At 52.2% G+C, this 25,262-nt stretch overlaps 1 protein-coding gene across 1 annotated transcript in view; it reads right to left on the bottom strand.

The window, feature by feature from the left end:
- Nucleotides 1-635: 635 nt before the first annotated feature.
- Nucleotides 636-25,262, bottom strand: part of LOC128835509 (uncharacterized) — a 31,464-nt gene continuing 6,837 nt past the window's right edge. Inside the window, exon 3 of the mRNA XM_054025035.1 lies at nt 636-1,769. Within this exon, the coding sequence (XP_053881010.1) occupies nt 636-1,769 (1,134 nt within the window). The remainder of the gene's footprint in view (nt 1,770-25,262) is intronic.

The following is a 25,262-nucleotide window of genomic DNA, read 5'->3' as shown; positions in this document are numbered from 1 at the left end:
GGGGATCTGGAGACCGGAGCCCAAACAATCATTCCCCCACACTGTTCATGACCTCCACTCGGCGGGGTGCATATGGGGGACCCCATTAGCTATTGACCAGAGCTGGGTGTCATAATGACAGAGCTGCTTCGGAGGGAGCCATATTTCTGTAGCATTAGGACCCCATTTGGCAGGCTGTCACCTGACAAATCTGGCCTGGCCATGTCTCCCCAATGGGAGGCTGGGACAATCTTGCCCCCCACAAACACACTTCTCCAGTCCTGCCCATGCCACCGAAACAGCCGTGAAAATCTTGGCCCTAGTAACCCTGGCTAACGGGGGCGTCTTCCCTGGAATAATTTCAGGCATTTACAAAATGGTATCGCAAAGCTTCAAGCCCTTCCCAGCCAATGAGACGCAGATCTCTGTAGCTAGTCACAAGCTTTTCTCCCCCAAAAAGGGTATGTTGTAAATTTTTCTCTACCCATTCCCCAATATTGCCCCTGCCTCCATTCCCATCTCCCAACCCCTTTCCTTCCACCTCAGACCAATCCCTGTAGACCCCCAGTCCCCACGCCCATTCCCCCCACCATCCCTACTCCCTTCCTCCACCTCTGCTGCCCACCTGCCCCCCTACCCAGACCCCTCCCCTCTCCTCACAGTTGGCTCCATTCCTCATCCCCCCTTTCAACCTCCAGTTCCTTGTCCACCTCTCCCCGGCCCTTCCATTCCCAATTCATCCCCATCCTGGCATCCCACTCCCCACTCTCCCAGTCACCCCTCAGCACCCTGCCTTCCCCCATCTCCCCATCTTCACATCCATCACAGCACATACTCCCCTCCCTCATGCATCCCACCTCCAAGGCCTGCTCCCCCTCCTGTCTCCCATGGCAACAGGTGGCCTTGCCTACCCACACGCCCCCATAGCCTAGGCAGACCTTGATGCTGATGCAGGCCGTGAGGGCCAACATAACCAGAGCCATGTGCTTGTCGGGCTGGCCCCGCACGGCGCACTCGAGGGCAGGGGGACAGGCCGGGGTACTGGGGAAGCAGCGGAAGAAAACTCCTGACACCGTGGGCAACTGCCGGGCCAGCAAGGCCCACAGGAAGCCAATCTCAGTAGTCAGGAGTGCAGCGATGCACACGGTGAAGACTCCAGCATGCCAGAGCGGCCGGGTGGCCATATTCAGTCCTGCTGGCGAACTGGTCACACCACTGATGCCAATCGTGTTCGATCTGGCAGCCACATTGGTCGCACCAACCAGCTTGGGGTTGGCAGCCAGGTTGTAGTCTCCCACCGGCCGGACTATGGCAGCCATGTTGGATTTAGTGACCATGTCGGGTTCCCCCACCAGCTTGGCTCTCGTAGCCACATGCGATTCTACCACCAACCTGTGCTTGGTGGCCCTGTTGCATGTGGCCGACACCGCAACCTCCTGGCCCCCCTTTCCCTGATAATCCTCTTTGGGGTACAGCATTCTGATGATGGTGATGGGGAGCAGGGCAATGAGGAAGGAGAAGCCCCAGGTGGGCCTGACAGGGTCCAGGAAATGGCGGTTGTAGCAGACCGAGGTGCAGAAGGTCCGGGTCTCCGCCTCCTCCCCGGGGCTCCAGGCACATGCCATATCCTGGTGTGCACTCTCCCATGATGAACTGGCAAAGTACATGGCCAGCAAGCGCAGGCCCAGCAGGAAGTACCAGTGCTCCAGGCTCTGCCACAGCACAGCCCCCGACAACGCTGAAAGCACCGGTTGCAGCAGGTTCACCAGCGTCGAGATGATGTCCAACATCTGCTGGGAGACAGGCATGGAGTGACACAGGGGACAAGGAGGAGATGACAACACAACCCACATGCCCCCTGCGGCAGAGGTAGCTAGCGAGCTTTCTTTCTTTCTTTCTTTCTTTCTTACTTTCTTTCTGTCCCAGGGCTGGGCTACACTGAGAACTGACACCAGCATAGCCGCACACCCCTGAGTGACGTAGTTAAGCTGACCTAACCTCTGGTGTAAACAGCGCTAGGTCAATGGCAGAATTGTTCCGTCAATTGTTCCGACTTCCTGTCGGGGCGGTGGATTAATTACGATGACAGGAGAACCCCTCCCGTAGGCATCAGTCATGTCAACACGAAGGAGCTACAGCTGTGACACTCCCGCATTTCAAGACAAGCCCTTAGATTCCTAGATTCTAAGTCCAGAAGGGACCATTGGCGTCATCTAGAATGACTCCTGTATGGCACAGGCCAGAGACCAGCCCTGAATTAATTCCCATTTAAACTTCCTTTCTCTCCTTCTCCCTCCCTTCTTCTCTTCATTTCGCCTTCGTCCTCATTCTTCCCATTATTGTAATAACTATTTATTATGAATATTTTTGGCTACACCTACAGACCTGGACCAAGTTCAGGGCCCCGATGGCTCCAGGTGCTGCACCGATTTTCCCTACGAAGTCCAAGGTCTGGCCCAGCACTCTGCTTAGCACTGCACAGATGCCCCTCCACCCCCCTCAGGCCAAGATCAGGGTCCCCATCTCCCCGGGCACTGCGCAGACGAACAGTGAGAGGCAGTCCCTGACCACAAGCAGCCCAACTCTTTTTTTCTCATTCCCTCATGCTCTCAGTCTCAGCTCAGCCCAGCTTCCGGTAGATTCCCATCCCCTTTCACGCACACCCCATTTCCCTGATACCTTTGACTGAGATTCTCTCCTCTCTCACTCTCTGTCACTTTTTTCTCTCCTTCGTCCTGGGATCCTCTCTCTCGCCGGGCTATGGGATCCAAACCCCAGGGTGAGGGGAGCTCCAATTCTACCCGCAGGACCAGCGTACATCGAGTCAAACAGCCAGAGAAGGGGAAGCCGCAGACTGAGAACAATGCCAGAGCTATCGTCAAACCATTAACATCTTCCCACCTACCTGGGTCCCCGCCCTTTCCTAGATCATCTGGCAAAGGGATTATCTGCTCCACCTATTCTGGCAGGGATCACTGATGGGATAGAGCCCAGGAATCCTGCCCAAACTCCCACAGTGGAAGTAGAAGTCCAGAATCTCAGCCAACCCTGCTCCGATCCACTAGACCCCACTCCCCTTCCACAACCAGGGATAGCACCCGGGAGTTCTGGCTCCCAGTCCCGCTGTTGTAACCCACTAGGTCGCACTCCCCTCCCAGAGCTAGGGATAGAAAATTTTAAGTGTAATTATGGATAAATAAAAAATCATACCTATGTTTGTATTGACAGAGCAAAGTGAAGCTGTACACTCAATTCAATGACATCCCTCCGCCCCACCCCAGGGGTGGCCACATCTCAATGCCAGGAATGGGGTACCTGTATAAACAGCCCTGATGCTCCACCCCAGAGATGGCTGAATGTCAGACTGTCGCGGAGTATTGGGGGACTCAGGGCCCTGCACCCCCGGCTCCCTGCGATTCACCATGACTCTCAGCCAGCCAGTAAAGCAGAAGGTTTATTTGGATGACAGGAATACAGTCCAAGACAGGTCTTGCAGACACAGACAACAGGGCCCCCCTCAGTTAGGTCCAGCTTAGGGTCCCAGGGCATCCCAGCCCACCCCCCTTTGGGGGGGTCAGAGCCATCTCTGCCTCCCAGCCATCTCTCCAGCTCGCTTCCAGCACTCTCCCTTCAGCGACCCCTCCCACAGCCTTTGTTCAGTTTCCCGGGCTAAGGAGTCACCTGGCCTTCAACCCCTTCCTGGGTTCTCATGTTACACACTCAGGTATGCGCCCTCGGGCCGTCTCCCATCCTCCAATGCAGACTATCCCAGCCACACTCCCCTGTCAGCATTCACAGACCACAGTAAGAACAGTCCCAGTTTGTCACATCTCCCCCCTTTGAGACCAAACTGAGCGGGGTCACTTTAGCCAGTGACCCGGGGAAGTTCGAACCTACCCCCGTTCCCATGGATGCCCCCGCATCTCTCCCATTCCTTGGTGAGAATTACACCAGGCCCCTTCAGTTTCACGCCCCCCCTTAGGTCGGGGGTGCTTGATGGCACTCGCAGTTCGCATGTGGGAAGGTTTATGCGGCCTGCGCCCTTTTCCCACCCCCATACCTCTGGGGCTCCAACTGGGCTGTGGCCTTCTCCCAGCGCTCCAGTCTGGAGGTCTGTGCTTTGGGCTCTCTTGGTTTAGAGCCGCCCTTTTAACCTTGGCCACCCTCCGGAAAGGATCCTCTATGCTGGGCAAGGGTCCTAAAGCTGTTTTCCCCTTGTCCCAGGCCTTCCTCCCCCTCTGACAGGGGTCACAGGATCCGCAGTACTGTCGGACAGTAACAAAGACCCCAGGCCAGTAAAAGCTCCGTAGCAGCCTCTGCTGGGTACGCCAGGTTCCCTGGTGCCCTGAGAGGGGAATGTCATGGGCCCGGCACAGCAGCTGGCGGCGATACTTCTGGGGTACCACCAGCTGCCTCCTGATCCCCCCTGACTCCATTTTCCCTGGGGGAGCCCATTCTCGGTACAGGAACCCCTTCTCCCACAGGAACCTTTTCCGGCCACCTCGTCCCATGGTCTGTACCGCATTGAGGTCGGCCAGGTCCCTTATCTTCCGCAAGGAGGGATCTCTCTGTAACTCGGCCTGGAACTCAGCAGCTGGGACAGGGATGGCCACCTGCTCTTTCTCGCCCGCTGGGTCTGAAGCTGCAGCCTCCCTGAGCCGTGTCCCTGGGCGTTCCCTCCCCACCAGGTTAGGGTCCTGCGCCTCAGGCAAGGCACCCCCCCCAAGGCCAGGGCGCAGTGCCCCTCGCCGGCTCTGACTGCGGGTCACAACCAGTGCCCTTTGGGGGTTGCTTGGCCAGTTCTCCAGGTCCCCCCCATCAATACCTCAGTGGGCAAATACGGGTGTACCCCCACATCCTTGGGGCCCTCCTTGGCCCCCCACTTCAGGTGTACCCTTGCCACGGGCACTTTGACTGGTGTTCCGCCCACCCCCGTCAGGGTCAGGTAGGTGTTGGGCACCACCTGATCTGGGGCCACCACCTCGGGCCGGGCCAGCGTCACCTCTGCGCCCGTATCCCAGTATCCACTGACCTTCCTCCCATCTACCTCCAGGGGAACAAGGTACTCTCTCCGGAGGGACAGCCCCGCGCCTACCGTATAAACCAAAAACCCTGAATCTGGAGCATCCAGCCCCCTAGAGGAGCTGGCCTGGAGCTCTCCTCCCTCCTTAGCAGGTGGTACTCTGCCAGCCCCCCTTCCCTGGGAATGCTGCCTTTCGCCGGGCTGGGTCTCTACCCAGTCAACCCTCTGTGGGTTCGGTCTGCTCAGCCTGTCCCTGAGCCTGGGGCACTGGGCCCGTATGTGGCCTTTTTGGCCACAGTGGTAGCAGCCCATGTCCCATGGGTCCCCTTGAGTGGGACGGATGGTCCTGACGCCGGATGTTCCCCTCTGATGGGGTTTTCCTGTATTTTCCCACGGGGAGGTCCCATGGTGACTCTCTCTCTGCGTTGTGGTGGGACTGCTCCTTTGGGACTCCTCCCTTTTATCTCCTGACCGGCTCTTTACAAACTCATCGGCCAGCCGGCCTGCATGTCGCGGGTTCTCTGGCTTTCTGTCCACCAACCACAGCCTCAGGTCGGATGGGCACCGCTCATACAGTTGCTCCAGTACCAGCAGTTTGACCAGGTCCTCCTTCGTCTGGGCCCCATCAGCCCACTTGCTGGCGTATCCTTCCATGCGGGCGGCTAGTTGCAGATATGAGATCTCAGGGGTTTTATCCTGACTCCGGAACCTTTCCCGGTACATCTCAGGAGTCAGCCCAAACTCACGTAGCAGGGCCTTTTTGAATAGTTCGTAGTCCCCTTTCTCTGCCTCTTCCAGTTGGCGGTACAATGCCACGGCTTTGGGGTCCAGTAAGGGGGTAAGGACCCGGAGTCTGTCCGCGGGATCAACCCGGTGCAGCTCGCAGGCCGTCTCAAAGGCCTCCAGGAAGTCATCCATGTCCTCCCCCTCCTTGCGTGGGGCCAGGATGCATTTATCAAAGCTCCGTGCAGTCCTGGGTCCCCCCTCACTCACCGCAGCCGGGGGTTCGCTGCCCTTCAGTCTCGCCAGTTCCAGGTCATGCTGATGCTGTCTCTCTTTCTCCTCCCGTTCATGCTGACGCTGTCTCTCATTCTCCTGTCTCTGTCTCTCTTTCTCCTCCCGTTCATGCTGTCTCTGTTGTTCACGATCCTCCAGCTCTCTCAGTTTTAGCTCTTTCTCCCATTCCAGCCAATTCCGCTCCCCGGATGCCGAACGTCGCTGGGAGGATCCTCTGCTGGCCGGCGAGCTTCGCCGGGAGGATTCCGTGCTGGCCGGGAGGGTCACGGCGCCTTCGGTATTTGCTGGGCTCCTCCCCACCCTTCCCCTAGGCATAGGAAGGAGGGGTCTCGGGAAGCCCTCAGCAGCCGGCTGACCACTCCCAGCTGGGACAGACACTGGTGCCTGCGCTGCATTTGCCAGGCTGCTTCCCTGAGACACAGGGATCAGTTCATTCGTGCAATCTTCCGCCTCCAGCCGGGCAATGAGCTGTTCTTTGGTGAGCCTCCCAATGCACAGCCCCCTCTGCTTGCACAGCTCCACCAGGTCGCTCTTAAGCCGCTTGGCATACATCTTCCTGCTGGCCACTCACCGGCCTGTGTGCTCACAGCTCCCCACAGTTCCCAGGGGGCCCCCTAGTGTGCCAGCCCTTCTCGAGGTCACCACCTCTCTGCCAGGGTCGAGCTGCAGACTCCTCTGCCCCTGGGACCACTCACTGCGATCCCCCCGGGGGACCCTGTTACTGCAAAAGTCCTTCTCGCTGGTCACACACTCCCAGGGGTAATAACCGTCTCTCTCTCACTCTTCAGCAGGCCTGGTCCCCGTCAATCCCCCTTCGTTTTACTGCTCCCCAGTCACTTACTGCAGGAAGCGCCGTCCACGGGGTGCAGTAGATCCCACCTCTGCCACCAGTTGTCGCGGAGTATTGGGGGACTCAGGGCCCTGCACCCCCGGCTCCCTGCGATTCACCATGACTCTCAGCCAGCCAGTAAAGCAGAAGGTTTATTTGGATGACAGGAATACAGTCCAAGACAGGTCTTGCAGGCACAGACAACAGGGCCCCCCCTCAGTTAGGTCCAGCTTGGGGTCCCAGGGCATCCCAGCCCACCCCCCTTTGGGGGGGTCAGAGCCATCTCTGCCTCCCAGCCATCTCTCCAGCTCGCTTCCAGCACTCTCCCTTCAGTGACCCCTCCCACAGCCTTTGTTCAGTTTCCCGGGCTAAGGAGTCACCTGGCCTTCAACCCCTTCCTGGGTTCTCATGTTACACACTCAGGTATGCACCCTCGGGCCGTCTCCCATCCTCCAATGCAGACTATCCCAGCCACACTCCCCTGTCAGCATTCACAGACCACAGTGAGACCAGGCCCAGTTCGTCACACAGACCTCCCACAGCTTCACCCCATCTTGCTCACATTTAGCTATTCTTTGTCTGTGAGCTCATCTCGTCCCAGAGCACAGCCACCTTGTCGGTAATGACTGCAACACCGCAATGCCACAGACACACGGGGTACTCAGAGACTCTTCTAGTGCAATATGACCGAGGCAGGGCCGGGTGGATTATTTCCCACAAACAATTTATTGCCAGAAAAAAATGCACTTGTGGGCAATTGAAGCTCTTCACAAATTTAGAGAATTCTGAAAAACGCTGAAGGTTTCCTTTCAGTATTTTCAAAACAAAACATTGTTGCTTTTTCATTTTGAAATGATGTTTCAGGTAGAAATTCAGGTAGATTGAACCAAAAGAAAAAAACAAGCACAAAAAGAGTCAAAAACACCCCAAAATGAAATATTCTGACTTTTGGTTTCCAAGTGAAGGTTAATTTTCTAAGTTAACCAATTAACCCATTCCCCACCAAAATAAAAAAAGGGATAAAACCACTCATAACCAAAACACTTTGACTTCCTATTTTGAAACCACATTTTGTTTCAAGATGAAGGCAGATTTGACCCAAAAATGACAAAAATGCACAAAAAAGCCAGTTAACCGCCCCGCCAAGCTCTTGCAAAAACAAATATTTCAACTTTGCATTTCAAAAACCTTTTGATTTGAAATTTATCTGGATGTAACAAAAATCAAAAGAGCTTAAACGCACACAAAAAGAAACAGTTTCTTCTGCCCAAAACATGGTATTTCACTTGACAAGCTTAAGCCAGTCCTGGCCACCAGAACGAACAGGATGGCAGGATCTGCTGAGGGAATTGCAGGTCTGGAAGAAGAGCATTGCAGGATCTCCCCCCAAGGGAGTCAAGGGCTAGAGGTCTAAGGGGAGGGTCCGTTGAGATGGATGAAGGGGCAATAGTCTCATTCTGTGAGAGTGGTCTGCTCCTATGAAGGCCAGGCAGAGCTGTGGGCCATCTCCACTTGGCCCAGTGGCTGCATGTCGATGTTGAATAGGATGGAGAAAGAGTCAGTTCTTGGGGGATTGTACAGTTGAGAGGGCTGACAGGAGAGGGACAGTTTCCCATCACTACACCTTGGGTGTATCCCTCTCAGAAGGTGTCACATCATTGTAGCACCATCCCCGTGATCTCTGCCACTTCTCTCAGGCAGGACACTGGTAGGGCAGTATTTTAAGCCTGAAGGTGAGTAACCACTGGAAGCAATTATCAAGGGGAGGGGTGCATTTTCCAGCCCTCAGTGGAGCATGAGTGCTGTTTGTCTAACTTCTTGAAAACCTCCAGTAATGGAGATTCCACAGCCTCCCTGGGTAACCTCTTCCAGTGTCGAGCTATCTTAGAGTTAGAAAGTTTTCACTAATTTCCAACCTATATCTCCCTCACTGCAAACAAAGCCAATTTCGTCTTCTCCTCCCACTGGCAGACATGTAGCACAACTCGTCACCATGATCTTTAGAGCAGCCCTTGAGATATTTGATGGCAGTTCTATCCCCTCTCAGTCTTCTCCCCCCTACATGGAGCACACCCAGTTCTTTCAATCTTTGTCTATAGCTCATGTTTTCCAAACATTTTGGTTGCTCTCCTCTGAACTTTCTCCAATCTCTCCACATCTTTCTTAGAGTGCAAGGCCTTCAGATACAGATGGGACGTCTTTCTAGAAGACATTTCAGCTGAAACCAAATTATCAGGCTCAGTACAGGTCTAACTGAGTGAAATGTAATGGGTTGTGCTATAAGGAGGCCAGACTAGGTGATCTGATGGTCTGGTCTCGCCTTAAGCTGTAAGAATGGCACATTTGACCGGGTCGAGTGGTGCATAAAGGTCCAGCAGGATCAGCATGGATGTCTGTTCTCACCCCTTGATATCGGGAGATCATCCATGAGTGCCACCAAAGCAGCTTCAATTCCATGTCCTGGCCTTCAGAGAAGGAGAGTTCAGTGGAGAGGCTCAAGAACAATTGCAGGGTTAGACAACACCCCGATCATGAGAGACTCCAGGAGCTCAATCTGTTTAGCTGAACAGAGAGACGGTAAAAGGGAGATTTGATCCCACATGGGCATAAGGATCCATGTCCTAGAACCTGGAGCTGCAAAGCCTGGGAGGGCCGACACTCCCACGGCACCACTGGCAGGGCATGCAGAGCCACCTCCTGGGAGCACTGCAGTGAGTAGGCACCACAGGAAGTACCGCCCAAAGGACCCAGAGTGATAGTACCCTGCGGCCCTCTGATTGGTCAGCCACACTCTTTAACCCTGGATGGTGCCCCAGCACGTTGTCTGGGTAACTACACAGATGTCTGGTCTGCTCTCACTCCAGACCTCACATTGTCTCCTGATCTCCAGTCTCTGACCCCAGCCTGACTCTGACCCTGATTCTTGTTTTTGAACCTGGCTCTGGTGATTCCTCTGATCCCTGCTCACTGACTACCATCCTTGACGTGTGGACCCCAGCCCAGCAGTGACCACTAAGCCAGACAACCCAGGCCCTAGTCCCTTACAATGGGAAAAAAAGCTGTGATAATGCACTCTTCAATTTAGCAACCAAAGGTGTCCAGATCCAACAGCTGGAGGTTGGAGCTAGACAAATTCAGATTGGAAATAAGGCACAAAGTTTTAACAATGAGGGGAATTAACCATTGGAGTTACCTGCCAATGGAGGTGGTGGAAATTTCATCACTGGCCATTTTTAAATCTAGAGGGAAGGTTTTCTAAAAGCTCTAGTTCCAAGAGGAATTAAGTCAGGGTAGTCCTGCGGCCTGGGTTATACAGGAGATCACACAAAGTGGTCACAGGGGTCCCACCTCACTTAAAAATTCATGTTTCAGGCTGTGCTGGGGACTAGGATATTAGTTTCCACATGTTACCCCCAAAACAGGTTTTGGGGTGCCCCCAGAACAGCCCACTTAATGCCCCCTTAATCTGTTCTCCCTTAGGTATGAGTCTGCAGGGTGGCTAAGGAATACTTGGAAGACACAGATACACCCTGTGATGGGTTGGATCACTGAAACCCCCTTGGAAACTGCCAACTGATGTGCCAAGATTACTTCTGCCCCTGCTTTCCCTGCCAGCTTGGGGCTCCAGCACCCTGTCTTGTTGAGCCAGACACGCCCGTCTGCTCCAACACCGACCCAGGGTCTGAATTACGTGCCCCAAAGCTGCAGACTTAACTGAAGGCAGCTTACAGAAGTGTTCCTGTCTTTAACACTCAGATGCCCAACTTCCAATGGGGTATAAACCCAAATAAATCCATTTTACCCTGTATAAAGCTTATACAGGGTAAACTCGTAAATTGTTTGCCCTCTATAACACTGATAGAGAGATATGCACAGCTGTTCCCCCCCGCCCCCCCCAGGTATTAATACATACTCTGGGTTAATTGAGAAGTAAAAAGTGATTTTATTAAACACAGAAAGTAGGACCTAAGTAGTTCCAAGTAGTAACAGACAGAACCAAGTAAATAACCAAGTGAAATAAAATAAATATGCAAACCTAAGCCTACTACCGTACAGTAATACAACTGAGTACAGATAAAATCTCACCCTCAGAGATGTTTCAATAAGTTTCTTTCACAGACTGGATGCCTTCCTAGTCCGGACACAGTTCTTTCCCTGGTACAGCCCTTGTTCCAGCTCAGGTGGTAGCTCAGGGATTCCTCATGATGGTTCCCCCTTTGTTCTCTTCCACCCACTTATATAGCTTTTCCATAAGGCGGGAATCCTTTGTCCCACTCTGGGTTCCCACCCCCTCCTTCTCAATGGAAAAGCACCAGGTTGGATGGATTCCAGTTCAGGTGACATGATCACATGTCACTGCAAGATTTCATTACCCACTTGCCAGCACACACATATACAGGAAGACTTACAGGTAAAATACAGCCATCTGCAGACAATTGTCCTGGTTAATGGGAATCATCACCAGTTTACAATTCGTTTATATGATAGGATGTTGTCCTAACTATAAAGGGAAGGGTATCAACCCTCCTGTGTACAATACTATAAACTCCCTCCTGGCCAGAGACACCAAAATCCTTTTACCTGTAAAGGGTTAAGAAGCTCAGGTAACCTGGCTGACGCCTGACCCAAAGGACCAATAAGGGGACAAGATACTTTCAAATCTTGGGCGGGGGAGAAGTCTTTTGTTTGTGCTCTTTGTTTTTGGGTGTGTTCGCTCTTGGGACTAAGAGGAATCAGACATCAATCCATGTTCTCCAAATCTTTCCGAACAAGTCTCTCATATTTCAGACTTGCAGGTAACAGCCAGGCAAGGCATGTTAGTTTATCTTTGTTTTCTCAACTTGTGAATTTTACCTTTGCTAGAGGGAAGTTTATCTCTGTTTTGTTGTAACTTTGAACTAAGGCTAGAGGGGGTTCCTCTGGGCTCTTTGAATCTGATTACCCTGTAAAGTTATTTTCCGTCCTGATTTTACAGAAATGATTTTTACCTTTTATTTTTAATAAAATCCTTCTTTTAAGAACCTGACTGATTTTTCCATTGTCCAAAGACCCAGGGGTTAGGGTTTTTGATCACTTTGTAACCAATTGGTTAGGATATTATTCTCAAGCCTCCCCAGGAAAGGGGGTGTAAGGGCTTGGGGGGATATTTTGGGGGAAGAGGAACTCCAAGTGGTCCTTTCCCTGTTTCTTGTTAAATCACTTGGTGGTGGCAGCGTACCAGGTTTTAACCTAAGCTTGTAGAAATAAACTTAGGGGGCTTTCATGCGGGTCCCCACATCTGTACCCTAGGCTTCAGAGTGGAGAAGGAACCCTGACAGATGTCCTTTGGACCTCTGAACTATCAGAATACAGCATAGACAGGGACTGTTGATAACATTGTCCACCAGACTCCCCTCCCTTTTCCTTTAATGCAGCAGCACTTTGCAGAGGAGGACGCTGCAAAGGCACATTGTGAGGCTTTATACTGATTCAAGGGATCCTTTACCCAATTCCAACTCACAGTCTCCTAACTGGTTCTCCTGAGATGTTACTAACCCTGAGAGATTGCAAGACATCTTCCACAGTGCACCCACCCAGCCGCAGTTTTCACAGCCCTTTTATTTAAGTTAGACTTCATATTACTGCAATACGCTTCAAACCCTTTACATGCATGTTCCAATGCATTTTTCCCTTGAAAAGGGTCATCTTCCCATGAGCATGGACTTCGGTCCGCTACCCACTTTGCAAGGAGGATTGGTTCCTCTGCCAATTCCACCCTTCCTGGCTTTTCAACTCTTGATTCCTTCTCTCCTATTCCCTACAGCAGGGGTGGGCAAATTATGGCCCAGGGGCCACATCCAGCCCTCCAGACATTTTAATCCGGCACTCGAGCTCCCGCCAGGAAGCAGGGTCTGGGGCTTGCCCTGCTCCAGCACTCCAGCCAGGGAGTAGGGTCGGGGTTTTGCCCCACTAAGCATGGCTCCCGGAAGCAACGGCACATCCCACTGCAGCTCCTATGCATATGGGCAGCCAGGGGGCTCCAAACACTGCCCCCACCCCAAGCGTCGCCTCCACAATTCCCATTGGTTGAGAACCACAGCCAATGGGAGTTGAAGGGGCAGTGCCTGCACACAGGGCAGCACGCAGAGCCGCTTGGCCGCACCTCCACATAGGAGCTGGAGCAAGGACATGCCGCTGTTTCTGGGAGCTACTTTAGGTAAGCGCCTCCCAGAGCCTGCCCCCCTGACCTGCTCCCAGGCCCCAACCCCCTGCCCCAGCCCTGATCCGCGTCCCGCTCTCCGAACCCCTCGGTCCCAGCTGGGAGCATTCTCCCGCACCCCGAACTCCTAATCCCCAACATCACCCCAGAGCCCGCATCCCCAGCTGGAACCCTCACACCTTCCTGCATCCCAATCCCCAATTCTGTGAGCACTCATGGCCCGCCATACAATTTCCATACCAGACATGGCCCTTGGGACAAAAAGTTTGCCCACCCCTGCTGTAAAGTGTTCATTCTGTCAAGCAGGCTGCAGTCCTTCTTGAGAGAAGGGGCACAAATATTCTGTCCAACTGCTGTTTAGGGCTCAATCAGTTCAGTCCAAAGGACCTAGATTGCCCGCATTCTCCACCAGTCTGTTACCCGTTCAATTCAGGGCACCCCGCCTATACCCTTCTGAGGGCTGAAACTGTGACCTGGTCAATTTAGGACACTCTGCCTATACCCTTCCAAGGGCTCAAGGCGTTATCTGGTCAATTTAGGGCACCCCGCCTATACCCTATTGAGGGCTCAAGCCACAAACCAATCAACTTAGGCAACCCCACCCTTTCCCTACCGAGCGTTCTGAGTGTAAGCCACCTATTTTTACCCATGGGGCTCTGGAAGAAACCTGGTCAACCCTAACGCTAACCCTTTCCCTTGGGGCTTAGGGCTCTACGGGTCTGCGGAACCTTTTCCCAGCAAAAGACTTACACAGTTGTGCTCTAAACATCTATTTATTAGCAACACACACAGAACACACAAACCAAGCAAATCTCTTATGCGCACCACTCCCATTATCCAGACAAATTTCAGCCGATGGCCAGTCAGGATTCATTCATCTGGGGGTTCCCAGCGAGGCCTCTGCATGTCACGGTCGTGCAGAGGGGGTTCAGAGTTCCAGCAGCCAGATGTTGAACTGCAGTCCGGAAATGGTTCCCGAAGAGCATTACTTTTCATTTACATTATTTAGCTAAAACTACTTTCCTCCTTCAAATTTACTACACCTATCACAATATCTCACACCCATAAATAACACAAATTTTAACCAATTACGCACTGGCACCTACGTGTCCTCCTTCCTGCCCAAGTTCTTTACATTTTCTCTTTCATGCCCAAATGGTAACTTAGTTGTGACCTTCTCTATTTGTGCAGAGGGTCAGCATAAAACGCTGGTCAGAGCTTATCTTCCCATTTGTTGAGTCTCTTTCTGTATCCTCCCTAATTTCCCAGTGCCTGGGCGTCTCTACTTCACCACTTTGATGGTTATAACTCTCGTTAGGGACATTCCTGAGGTGGGGGTGCTTTAGCAGCAGCAGAACATTCTTTTTCTTTTTCTTTTTCTTTTTTTAATTTTAGTGGTGAACTCCCTGAGTTTCACCCAAAGCTGCTTTAATATGGGGAGAGAGGGGGCGCTAATCCGGTCTCAGGCCTACAGCAGGATGACAAACACTGCTTCTTTGTTCCCTGGAAGGTCATAAAAACTCAGGACTGGTGAAGAAATTACCTCTCTGGGTGGCTCCTTGGGGCAAATATGGCAGCTCCAATACAGGCTGATAGGAAGGTTCATTAGACTCCATTCCACCCCCAGAGAACCCAGAAGTCCTGGCTTCCCCCCGACATTCTGAAACACTAGACCGCACTCCCCTCCCAGAGCTGGGGAGAGAACCCAGGAGTCCTGGCTCCCAGCCGCCCTGCTGTAACTCACAAGATCACACTCCCATCCTGCAGAGTCCACTCAGATGAAGATGTAGGTAGGTACCTACATGGATACTCGGACTGGACTAAGGGGATTAGCAGGGGCTCTGGAGACCGGAGCCCAAAGGATCATTCCCCCCACAGTTCATGACCTGCACTCGGCGGGGTGCATATGCGGGACCCCATTAGCTATTCACCAGAGCTGGGTGTCATAATGACAGAGCTGCTTCGGAGGGAGCCATATTTCTGTAGCATTAGGACCCCATGTGGCAGGCTGTCACCCAACAAATCTGGCCTGGCCACGTCTCCCCAATAGGGGGCTGGGCCAGTCTTGCCCCCCACAAACACACTTCTCCAGTCCCGCCTATGCCACCAAAACAGCCGTGGAAATCCTGGCCCTAGTAACCCTGGCTAACGGGGCGTCTTCCCTGGAATAATTTCAGGCATTTAGAAAATTGTATCGCGAACCTTCAAGCCCTTCCCAGCCAACGAGACGCAGATCTCTGTAGCTAGTCACAAGTTTTTCTCCCCCAAAAAGGGCATGTTGAAATTTTTTCTCTCCCCGTTCCCTAGTATTGCCCCCTGCCTCCACTCCCATCTCCCAACCCCTTTCCTTCCACCTCAGACCAATCCCTGTAGACCCCCAGTCCCCACACCCATTCCCCCCTCCATCCCTACTCCCTTCCTACACCTCTGCCCCCCTCCTACCCTCCTACCCAGCCCCCTCCCCTCTCCTCCCAGGAGGCTCCATTCCTGGTCTCCCCTCTCATCCTCTAGTCCCACTTCTCCCCACTCCTTCTGTTCCCCGTTCACCTGGTCCCGGCATCCCACTCCCCACTCTCCCAGTCCCCCCTCAGCACTCTGCCTTCCCCAATCTCCCCCTCTTGACACCCATCACAGCACATACTCCCCTCCCTCATGCGTCCCACCTCCGGGGCACACTCCCGCTCCTGTCTCCCATGGCAACAGGTGGCCTGGCCTACCCACACGCCGCCATAGCCTAGGCAGATCAGGATGCTGACACAGGCTGTGAGGGCCAGAATGACCAGAGCCATGTGCTTGTCAGGCTGGCCCCGCACGGCGCACTCGAGGGCAGGGGGACAGGCCGGGGTACTGGGGAAGCAGCGGAAGAAAACTCCTGACACCGTGGGCAACTGCCGGGCCAGCAAGGCCCACAGGAAGCCAATTTCAGTAGCCAGCAGTGCAACGATGCACACGGTGAAGACTCCAGCATGCCAGAGCGGCCGGGTGGCCATATTCAGTCCTGCTGGCGAACTGGTCACACCACTGATGCCAATCGTGTTCGATCTGGCAGCCACATTGGTAGCGCCAACCAGCTTGGGGTTGGCAGCCAGGTTGTAGTCTCCCACCGGCCGGACTATGGCAGCCATGTTGGATTTAGTGGCCATGTTGGATTCTTCCACCAGCTTGGCTCTCGTAGCCACATGCGATTCTACCACCAACCTGTGCTTGGTGGCCCTGTTGCATGTGGCCGACGCCGCAACCTCCTGTCCCCCATTTCCCTGATAATCCTCTTTGGGGTACAGCATTCTGATGATGGTGATGGGGAGCAGGGCAACGAGGAAGGAGAAGCCCCAGGTGGGCCTGACAGGGTCCAGGAAGTGGCGGTTGTAGCAGACCGAGGTGCAGAAGGTCCGGGTCTCCGCCTCCTGGCCGGGGCTCCAGGCACATGCCATATCCTGGTGTGCACTCTCCCACGGCGAACTGGCAAAGTACATGGCCAGCAAGCGCAGGCCCAGCAGGAAGTACCAGTGCTCCATGCCTTGCCACAGCTCAGCCTCCGACAACGCCGACAGCACTGATTGCAGTAGGTTCAATAGCGTCGAGATGATGTCCAACATCTGCCAGGACACAGGCATGGAGTGACACAGGACACAAGGAGGGGAACAACACAACCCACATGCCCCCTGCGGCAGAGGTAGCTAGCGAGCTTTCATTCCTTTGGGTTCTTTCTTTCTTTCTTCCTTCCTGTCCCAGGGCTGGGCTACACTGAGAACTGACACCAGCATAGCCGCACACCCCTGAGTGACGTAGTTAAGCTGACCTAACCTCTGGTGTAAACAGCGCTAGGTCAATGGCAGAATTGTTCCGTCAACTGAGATACTTCCTGTCGGGGCGGTGGATTAATTACGATGACAGGAGAACCCCTCCCGTAGGTGTCAGTCATGTCAACACGGAGAAGCTACAGCTGTGGCACTCCCACGTTTCAAGACAAGCCCTTAGATTCCTAGTTCAGAAGGGACCATTGGCGTCATGTAGTCTGACTCCTGTATGGCACAGGCCAGAGACCAGCCCTGAATTAATTCCCATTTAAACTTCCTTTTTCTCCTTCTCCCTCCCTTCTTCTCTTCATTTCACCTTCGTCCTCATTCTTCCCATTATTGTAATAATTATTTATTATGGATATTTTTGGCTACACCTACAGACCTGGACCAAGTTCAGGGCCCCAATGGCTCCAGGTGCTGCACCGATTTTCCCTACCAAGTGCAAGGTCTGGCCCAGCACTTTGCTCAGCACTGCGCAGATGCCCCTCCACCCCCCTCAGGCCAGGATCAGGGTACCCATCTCCCCGGGCACTGCGCAGACACACAGTGAGAGGCAGTCCCTACCCCAAAGAATCCCCAGTCTTTTTTTCTCATTCCCTTGTTCTCACTGTCTCAGTTCAGTCCAGCTTCCAGTAGATTCCCATCCCCCTTCACGCACACCCCATTTCCCTGATACCTTTGGGTGAGATTCTCTCCTCTCTCACTCTCTGTCACTCTTTTCTCTCCTTCGTCCTCAGATCCTCTATCTCGCCAGGCTATGGGATCCAACCCCCAGAGTGAGAGGAGCGCCAATTCTACCCGCAGGACCAACGTACATCGAGTCAAACAGCCAGAGAAGGGGAAGCCGCAGACTGAGAACAATGCCAGAGCTATCGTCAAACCATTAACATCTTCCCACCTACCTGGGTCCCCGCCCTTTCCTAGATCAACTGGCAAAGGGATTATCTGCTCCACCTATTCTGGCAGGGATCCCTGCTGGGATAGAGCCCAGGAGTCCTGCCCAAACTCCCACGGTGGAAGTAGAAGTCCAGAATCTCAGCCAACCCTGCTCCGATCCACTAGATCCCACTCCCCTTCCACAACCAGGGATAGCACCCAGGAGTTCTGGCTCCCAGTTCCGCTGTTGTAACCCACTAGGTCCCACTCCCCTCCCAGAGCTAGGAATAGAAAATTTTAAGTGTAATTATGAACATATAGGAAAAAAATCATACCTATGTTTGTATTGACAGAGCAAAGCGAGGCTGTACACTCAATTCAAGGGCATCCCTCTGCCCCACCCCAGTGGTGGCCACATCTCAATGCCAGGAATGGGGTACCTATATAAACAACCCTTACGCTCCACCCCAGAGATGGCTGAATGTCAGACCTGACTTATGCTGGCTTTGCACCTTGAACCAAAGCAGACAGCACCCTGGCTTCGAACCACTCAATATGCTTTCCATTCTCCCACAGCTTCACCCCATCTTGCTCAGATTTAGCTATTCTTCATCTGTGAGCTGATCTCGTCCCAGAGCACAGCCACCTTGTCAGTAATGACTGCAACACCGCAATGCTAAAGACGCACTGGGTACTCAGAGACTCTTCTAGTGCAATACGACCGAGGCAGGGCCGGGTGGATTACTTCCCACAAACAATTTATTACCAGAAAAAAATGCACTTGTGGGCAATTGAAGCTCTTCACATATTCAGAGAATTCTGAAAAACGCTGAAGGTTTCCTTTCAATATTTTCAAAACAAAACGTTGTGGCTTTTTTGTTTTGAAATGACGTTTCAGGTAGAAATTCAGGTAGATTGAACCAAAAGAAAAAAACAAGAACAAAACAGAGTCAAAAACACCCCAAAATGAAATATTTTGACCTTTGGTTTCCAAGTGAAGGTTAACTTTCAAAGTTTACCAATTAGCCCCTTCCCCACCAAAGTAAAAACAACAGGGATAAAACCATTCATAACCAAAACACTTTGACTTCCTATTTTGAAACCACATTTTATTTCACGATGAAGCCAGATTTGACAAAACAATATGACAAAAAATGCACAAAAAAGCCAATTAACCCGCCCCCCAGCCCTCGCAAAAATAAATATTTCAACTTTGCATTTCAAAGAAAAACATTTGATTTGAAATTTATCCGGATTTAACGAAAATCAAAAGAGCTTAAACGCACCCAAAAAGAAACATTTTTTTCTGTTTAAATCATGGTATTTTGCTTGACAAGCTTAAGCCAATCCTGGCCACCAGAATGAACAGAACGGCAGGATCTGCTGAGGGAATTGCAGGTCTGGAAGAAGAGCATTGCAGGATCTCACCCCAAGGGAGTTGAGGGCTAGAGGTCTAAGGGGAGGGTCTATTGAGATGGATGAAGGGGCAATAGGGCCAGTTACCTCTCAGCCTGTGAGAGTGGTCTGCTCCTATGAAGTCCATGTAGAGCTGTGGGCCATCTCCACTTGGCCCAGTGGCTGCATGTCGATGTTGAATAGGATGGAGAAAGAGTCAGTCCTTGTCAGTTGAGGGGTGTGGCAGGAGATGGACAGTTTCCCATCACTATGCCTTGGGTGTGTCCCTCTCAGAAGGTGTCACATCATTGTAGCACCATCCCCGTGATCTCTGCCACTTCTCTCAGGCAGGACACTGGTAGGGCAATATTTTAAGCCTGAAGGTGAGTAACCACTGGAAGCAATTATCAAGGGGACGGGTGCATTTTCCAGTCCTCAGTGGAGCACAACAGCTGTTTGTCTAACGTCTTGAAAACCTCCAATGATGAGGATTCCACAGCCTCCCTGGGTAACCTGTTCCAGTGCCGAGCTATCTTAGAGTTAGAAAGTTTTCACTAATTTCCTACCTACATCTCCCTCGCTACCGCCGGACATGCAGCACAAACTCATCACCATCATCTTTAGAGCAGCCCTTGACAAATTTGAAGGCAGTTCTATCCCATCCCAGTCTTATTCTCTCTACACGGAACACACCCAGTTCTTTCAATCTTTCTTTACAGCTCATGTTTTCCAAACATTTTGGTTGCTCTCCTCTGCTTTCCCTGCCAGCTTGGGACTCCAGCACCCTGTCTTGTTGAGCCAGACACGCCCGTCTGCTCCAACACCGACCCAGGGTCTGAATTACGTGCCCCAAAGCTGCAGACTTAACTGAAAGCAGCTTACAGAAGTGTTCCAATGGGGTCTAAACCCCAAATAATTCCGTTTTACCCTGTATAAGCTTTACTCATAAATTGTTCGCCCTCTATAACACTGATAGAGAGATATGCACAGCTGTTTCATCCCCCTCCCCGCCCCCAGGTATTAATACATACTCTGGATTAATTAATAAGTAAAAAGTGATTTTATTAAATACAGAAAGTAGGATTTAAGTAGTTCTAAAGTAGTAGCAGACAGATCAAATTGAATTACCAAGTGAAATAAAATAAAACACGCAAATCTAGGGGTATGTCTACACTACGAAATTAGGTTGAATTTATAGAAGTCAGTTTTTCAGAAATCGTTTTTATAGAGTCGATTGTGTGTGACCCCACAAAAAATGCTCTAAGTGCATTAAGTCAGTGGACTGTGTCCACAGGCTAGCATCAACTTCCGGAACGTTGCACTGTGGGTAGCTGTGGGTAGCTATCCCACAGTTCCTGCAGTCTCCGCCGCCCATTGGAATTCTGGGTTGAGATCCCAATGCCTGATGGGGCAAAAACAGTGTCGCGGGTGATTCTGGGTACATGTCGTCAGCCCCCCCCTCCATGAAAGCAACGGCAGACAATCGTTTTGCCCCTTTTTTCCTGGGTTACCCGTGCAGACGCCACACCATGGCAAGCATGGAGCCCGTACAGCTCACCGTCACCGTATGTCTCCTGGGTGCTGGCAGACGTGGGACTGCATTGCTACACAGCTGCAGCTCATTGCCTTTTGGCAGCAGACGGTGCATTACGACTGGTAGCCATCGTCTGACCTCGGTGAGGTCAGTCAGGGGTGCCTGGGCAGACGTGGGAGTGACTCAGCCAGGTGTGACGAACTGGGACTGTTCTTAATGTGGTCTTTGAATGCTGAGTGGGGAGTGTGGCTAGGACGGTCTGCATTGGGGGATGGGAGACTGGCCTTGAGGGAAGATACCAGAGCATGTAATGTGAGAACCCAGGAGGGGGGTTGGGGCCAGGTGACACCTCTGCCCGGGAAACTGGACAAAGGCTGGGGGAGGAGCCGGGGAGAGGCTGAGGGAGACGCTAGAGAGAGTTTCAGGAGCTGGCTGGTGTAATGGAGGGAGCCCAGATGGGGCTCTGCCACCCCCAATGGGGCTGTGGTGCCCCTGGGACCCCAAGATGCACCTAATTGGGGGGGGTCCTGTTGTCTGTGCCTGCAAGACCTGTTCTGGACTGTGTTCCTGTCCTCTAAATAAACCTTCTGCTTTACTGGCTGGCTGAGAGTCATGGTGAATCACATAAAGCCAGGGGTGCAAGGCCTTGTGTCCCCCCACACTCTGTGACACCAGGTCATTCCCATCTTCTGCCAAGCACCCAGGAGATGACGATGACTAGCAGTCAAACTGCACCATCTGCTGCCACCCTAAAGATGTAAAAGATAGATGGAGTGGATCCAAACAAGAAATAGACCCAATTTGTTTTGTATTCATTTGCTTCCTCCCTCCCTCCCTGAATCAACGGCCTGCTAAACCCAGGGTTTTGAGTTCAATCCTTGAGGGGGCCATTCTGTGTGACAGTTGTTTGTGTTTCTCCTTGATGCAAAGCCACCCCCTTTGTGGACTTTAATTCCCTGTAAGCCATGTCATCAGTCACCACTCCCTCCGTCAGAGCAGACAATCGTTTCGCACCTTTTTTCAGCCGAGATGCCATAGCACTGGGATCATGGAGCCCGCTCAGATCACCACGGCAATTATGAGCACTGTATACACCACGCGCATTATCCTGGAGTATATGCAGAGCCAGAACCTGCCAAAGCAAAACCAGGTCAGGAGGCGACGGCAGCGCGGTGACGAGAGTGATGAGGACATAGACATGGACATAGACTTCTCGCAAAGAATGGGCCCCAGCAATATGCACATCATGGTGTTACTGGGGCAGGTTCATGTTGTGAAATGCTGATTCTGGGCCCGGGAAACAAGCACAGACTGGTGGGACCGCATCGTGTTGCGGGTCTGGGACGATTCCCAGTAGCTGTGAAACTTTCGCATGCGTAAGGGCATTTTCATGGAACTTTGTGACTTTCTTTCCCCTGCCCTGAAGAACCAGAATACCAAGATGAGAGCAGCCCTCACAATTAAGAAGCAAGTGGCAATAGCCCTGTGGAAGCTTGCAACGCCAGACAGCTACCGGTCAGTCGGGAATCAATTTGGAGTGGGCAAATCTACGGTGGGGGTTGCTGTGATCCAAGTAGCCACCTGTAGAGGAGCGGACTCACCCCTGTGGCGCCTCCTGCTGGTGACTTCTGGGAATTAGCTCTTCCAGCTTCCTGGAGCGCCCTCTGCAGGCCAGTGGTCCGCCTGTCCTCTGGCCTCCGTGTCCCTCCCAGACCCTGGCGTTCTTTTATCTGGGGTGCTGCCCCCTGGCAGTACACCCCTCAGTACTAGACTCTCCCCTCCCCAGGGTACCCCCACCCGCTATCCCCACCTCACCTCAGAATAAGGCCACTGCCAGTCACCAGCTAGCCCCCGCTCCCTGGGGCAGACTGCAGTATAGGCCACTCATCATCAGCAAGGTTGGGTTTGGACCTGCTGCCTTGGCCTAGCCCTGGGCTGCCCTCTGCAACCCCCAGTACCCCTTGGCCTATTACCAGGCCACAGCCTGGGGCTATCCAGGCTGGAGCTCCCCAGCTCCTCTGCCTTTCCCCAGCCCTGCTCCACTTCAGATACCTGGTTAACCTCCCTGCAGCCAGGCCCTTCTCTCTCTGAACACAGAGAGAGACTGTTGAGCTCCTGGCTCCCAGCCTCTTTATACAGGCCAGCTGGGGCCTGACTGGGGTGTGGCCCAGCTGCAGCCGCTTCCCCAATCAGCCCAGCTTTTAGAGCTGCAGCCCTCTCCAGAGCTGTTTTAAACCCCTCAGGGCAGGAGTGGGGTAACCACCCCGCTACACCAACGCAATCACTGAGCTGCTGCTATCAAGGGTAGTGACTCTGGGAAACGTGCATAGTGGATGGCTTTGCTGCAATGGGATTCCCTAACTCTGGTGGGGCGATAGATGGAACCCATATCCCTATCTTGGCACTGGAGCACCAGGGCAGCCAGTACATAAACCGCAAGGGGTACTTTTCAATGCTGCTGCAAGCACTGGTGGATCACAAGGGACGTTTCACCAACATCAACGTGGGATGGCCGGGAAAGGTACATGACGCTCGCATCTTCAGGAACTCTGGTCTGTTTCAAAAGCTGCAGGAAGGGACTTTCTTCCCAGACCAGAAAATAACCATTGGGGATGTTGAAATGCCTATAGTTATCCTTGGGGACCCAGCCTACCCCTTAATGCCATGGCTCATGAAGCCATACACAGGCAGCCTGGACAATAGTCAGGACCTGTTCAACTATAGGCTGAGCAAGTGCCGAATGGTGCTGGAATGTGCATTTGGACGTTTAAAAGCGCACTGGCGCAGTTTACTGACTCGGATAGACCTCAGCGAAACCAATATTCCCATTGTTATTGCTGCTTGTTGTGCGCTCCACAATATCTGTGAGAGTAAGGGGGAGACATTTATGGCGGGGTGGGAGGTTGAGGCAAATCGCCTGGCCGCTGATTACACACAGCCAGACACCAGGGCAGTTAGAAGAGTACAGGAGGGCGCAGTACGCATCAGAGAAGCTTTGAAAACCAGTTTCATGACTGGCCAGGCTATGGTGTGAAAGTTCTGTTTGTTTCTCTTGGATAGAACTCCCCCCCCCTTGGTTCACTCTACTTCCCTGTAAGTTAACCACTCTCCCCTCCCCCCTTTGATCACCGCTTGCAGAGGCAATAAAGTCATTGTTGCTTCACATTCATGCATTCTTTATTAATTCATCACACAACTAGGGGGATAACTGCCAAGGTAACCCGGGAGAGGTGGGGGAGGAGGGAAGGACAAGGCCATACTGCACTTTAAAATTTTAAAATTTAAAAACTTTAAAACTTATTGAAGGCCAGCCTTCTGTTGCTTGGGCAATCCTCTGGGGTGGAGTGAGTGGGTGGCCGGAGGCCCCCCCACCGTGTTCTTGGGCATCTGGGTGAGGAGGCTATGGAACTTGGGGAGGAGGGCTGTTGGTTACACAGGGGCTGTAGCGACGGTCTCTGCTCCTGCTGCCTTTCCTGCAGCTCAACCATATGCTGGAGCATATCAGTTTGATCCTCCAGAGGCCTGAGCATCGACTCTTGCCTTCTGTCAGCAAGCTGACACCACCTATCATCTTCAGCCCGCCACTTACTCTCTTCAGCCCACCACCACTCCTCACATTCATATTGTGCTTTCTTGCACTCTGACATTGTCTGCCTCCACGCATTCTGCTGTGTGACGTTATGAAGGTAATATAATATTTCATTGGAAGGTAACAGGGCCAGAAAGAGTTAATTAACTCAGACTGACCTGACCCATGGGTGAACCTTAAGGACTGGTTAGGAAGATATGTAAATGAATAGAACTTTGAAATGTAAGTCTGCATTGTTAGAGGTAAAAGGGTAGATGTTTGCTCAGGGCTTGTGATGTAAGCAAACAAGTCTTGTCTATTGCTATAACTTTAATTCAAAGATCAAAAAGGGAATATTAACATTGATGATGATACTTGAGTAAATAGTATTATTGTCTCTATGTCTCTTTGAAGGTTGTGGTAACCTGGATCTGAACTGTTTAATGGATAAATTACCCTGTGCTAATTGCCAGGATGTTTGGAAGAAGAATTAAGCCTATTGTTTTCTCAGGCCGAAAGGCTGCTGGGAATGTATAAGAACCCTGGGACATGATCCTTCTTCATCTCAGATCTGCTTTGGGTTTCAAGAGGGGGAAACTTTAAGCCACAAGGATTGAGATCCCCAGTCACTGACTGGAGTCACCCTGAATATGGACATTGGACTATAACCTCTGGACTATTTCTAAAAGGACTTTTGGCAACTACAAGCTCACCTCTACTATGCATCTGAACCTCAAGAATTGAATTCAAGTCTGTCTGTATATTGATCTTTTAAGCAACACTCTCTCTTTTCTTTTTTAATAAATTTTAGTTTGGTTACTAAGAATTGGCTATAAGCGTGTATTTTGGGTAAGATCTAAGTTATAATTGAACCTGGGTATGTGGCTGATCCTTTGCCATGCTTTATTATGCAATGATTCCCGACTACGTGCTACTGGTCTGGCGTGGTAAAGTGTCCGACAAGGGCAGACAGAATAAGGCTGCCCTCCCCAGAAACCTTTTGCAAAGGCTTTGGCAGTACATCCAGGAGAGCTTTATGGAG

This window comes from Malaclemys terrapin, chromosome 4 (genome assembly GCF_027887155.1).
Source record: "Malaclemys terrapin pileata isolate rMalTer1 chromosome 4, rMalTer1.hap1, whole genome shotgun sequence".
In the NCBI taxonomy this organism is placed as follows: domain Eukaryota; kingdom Metazoa; phylum Chordata; order Testudines; family Emydidae; genus Malaclemys; species Malaclemys terrapin.
This window is presented reverse-complemented; position numbering and strand designations above follow the sequence as displayed.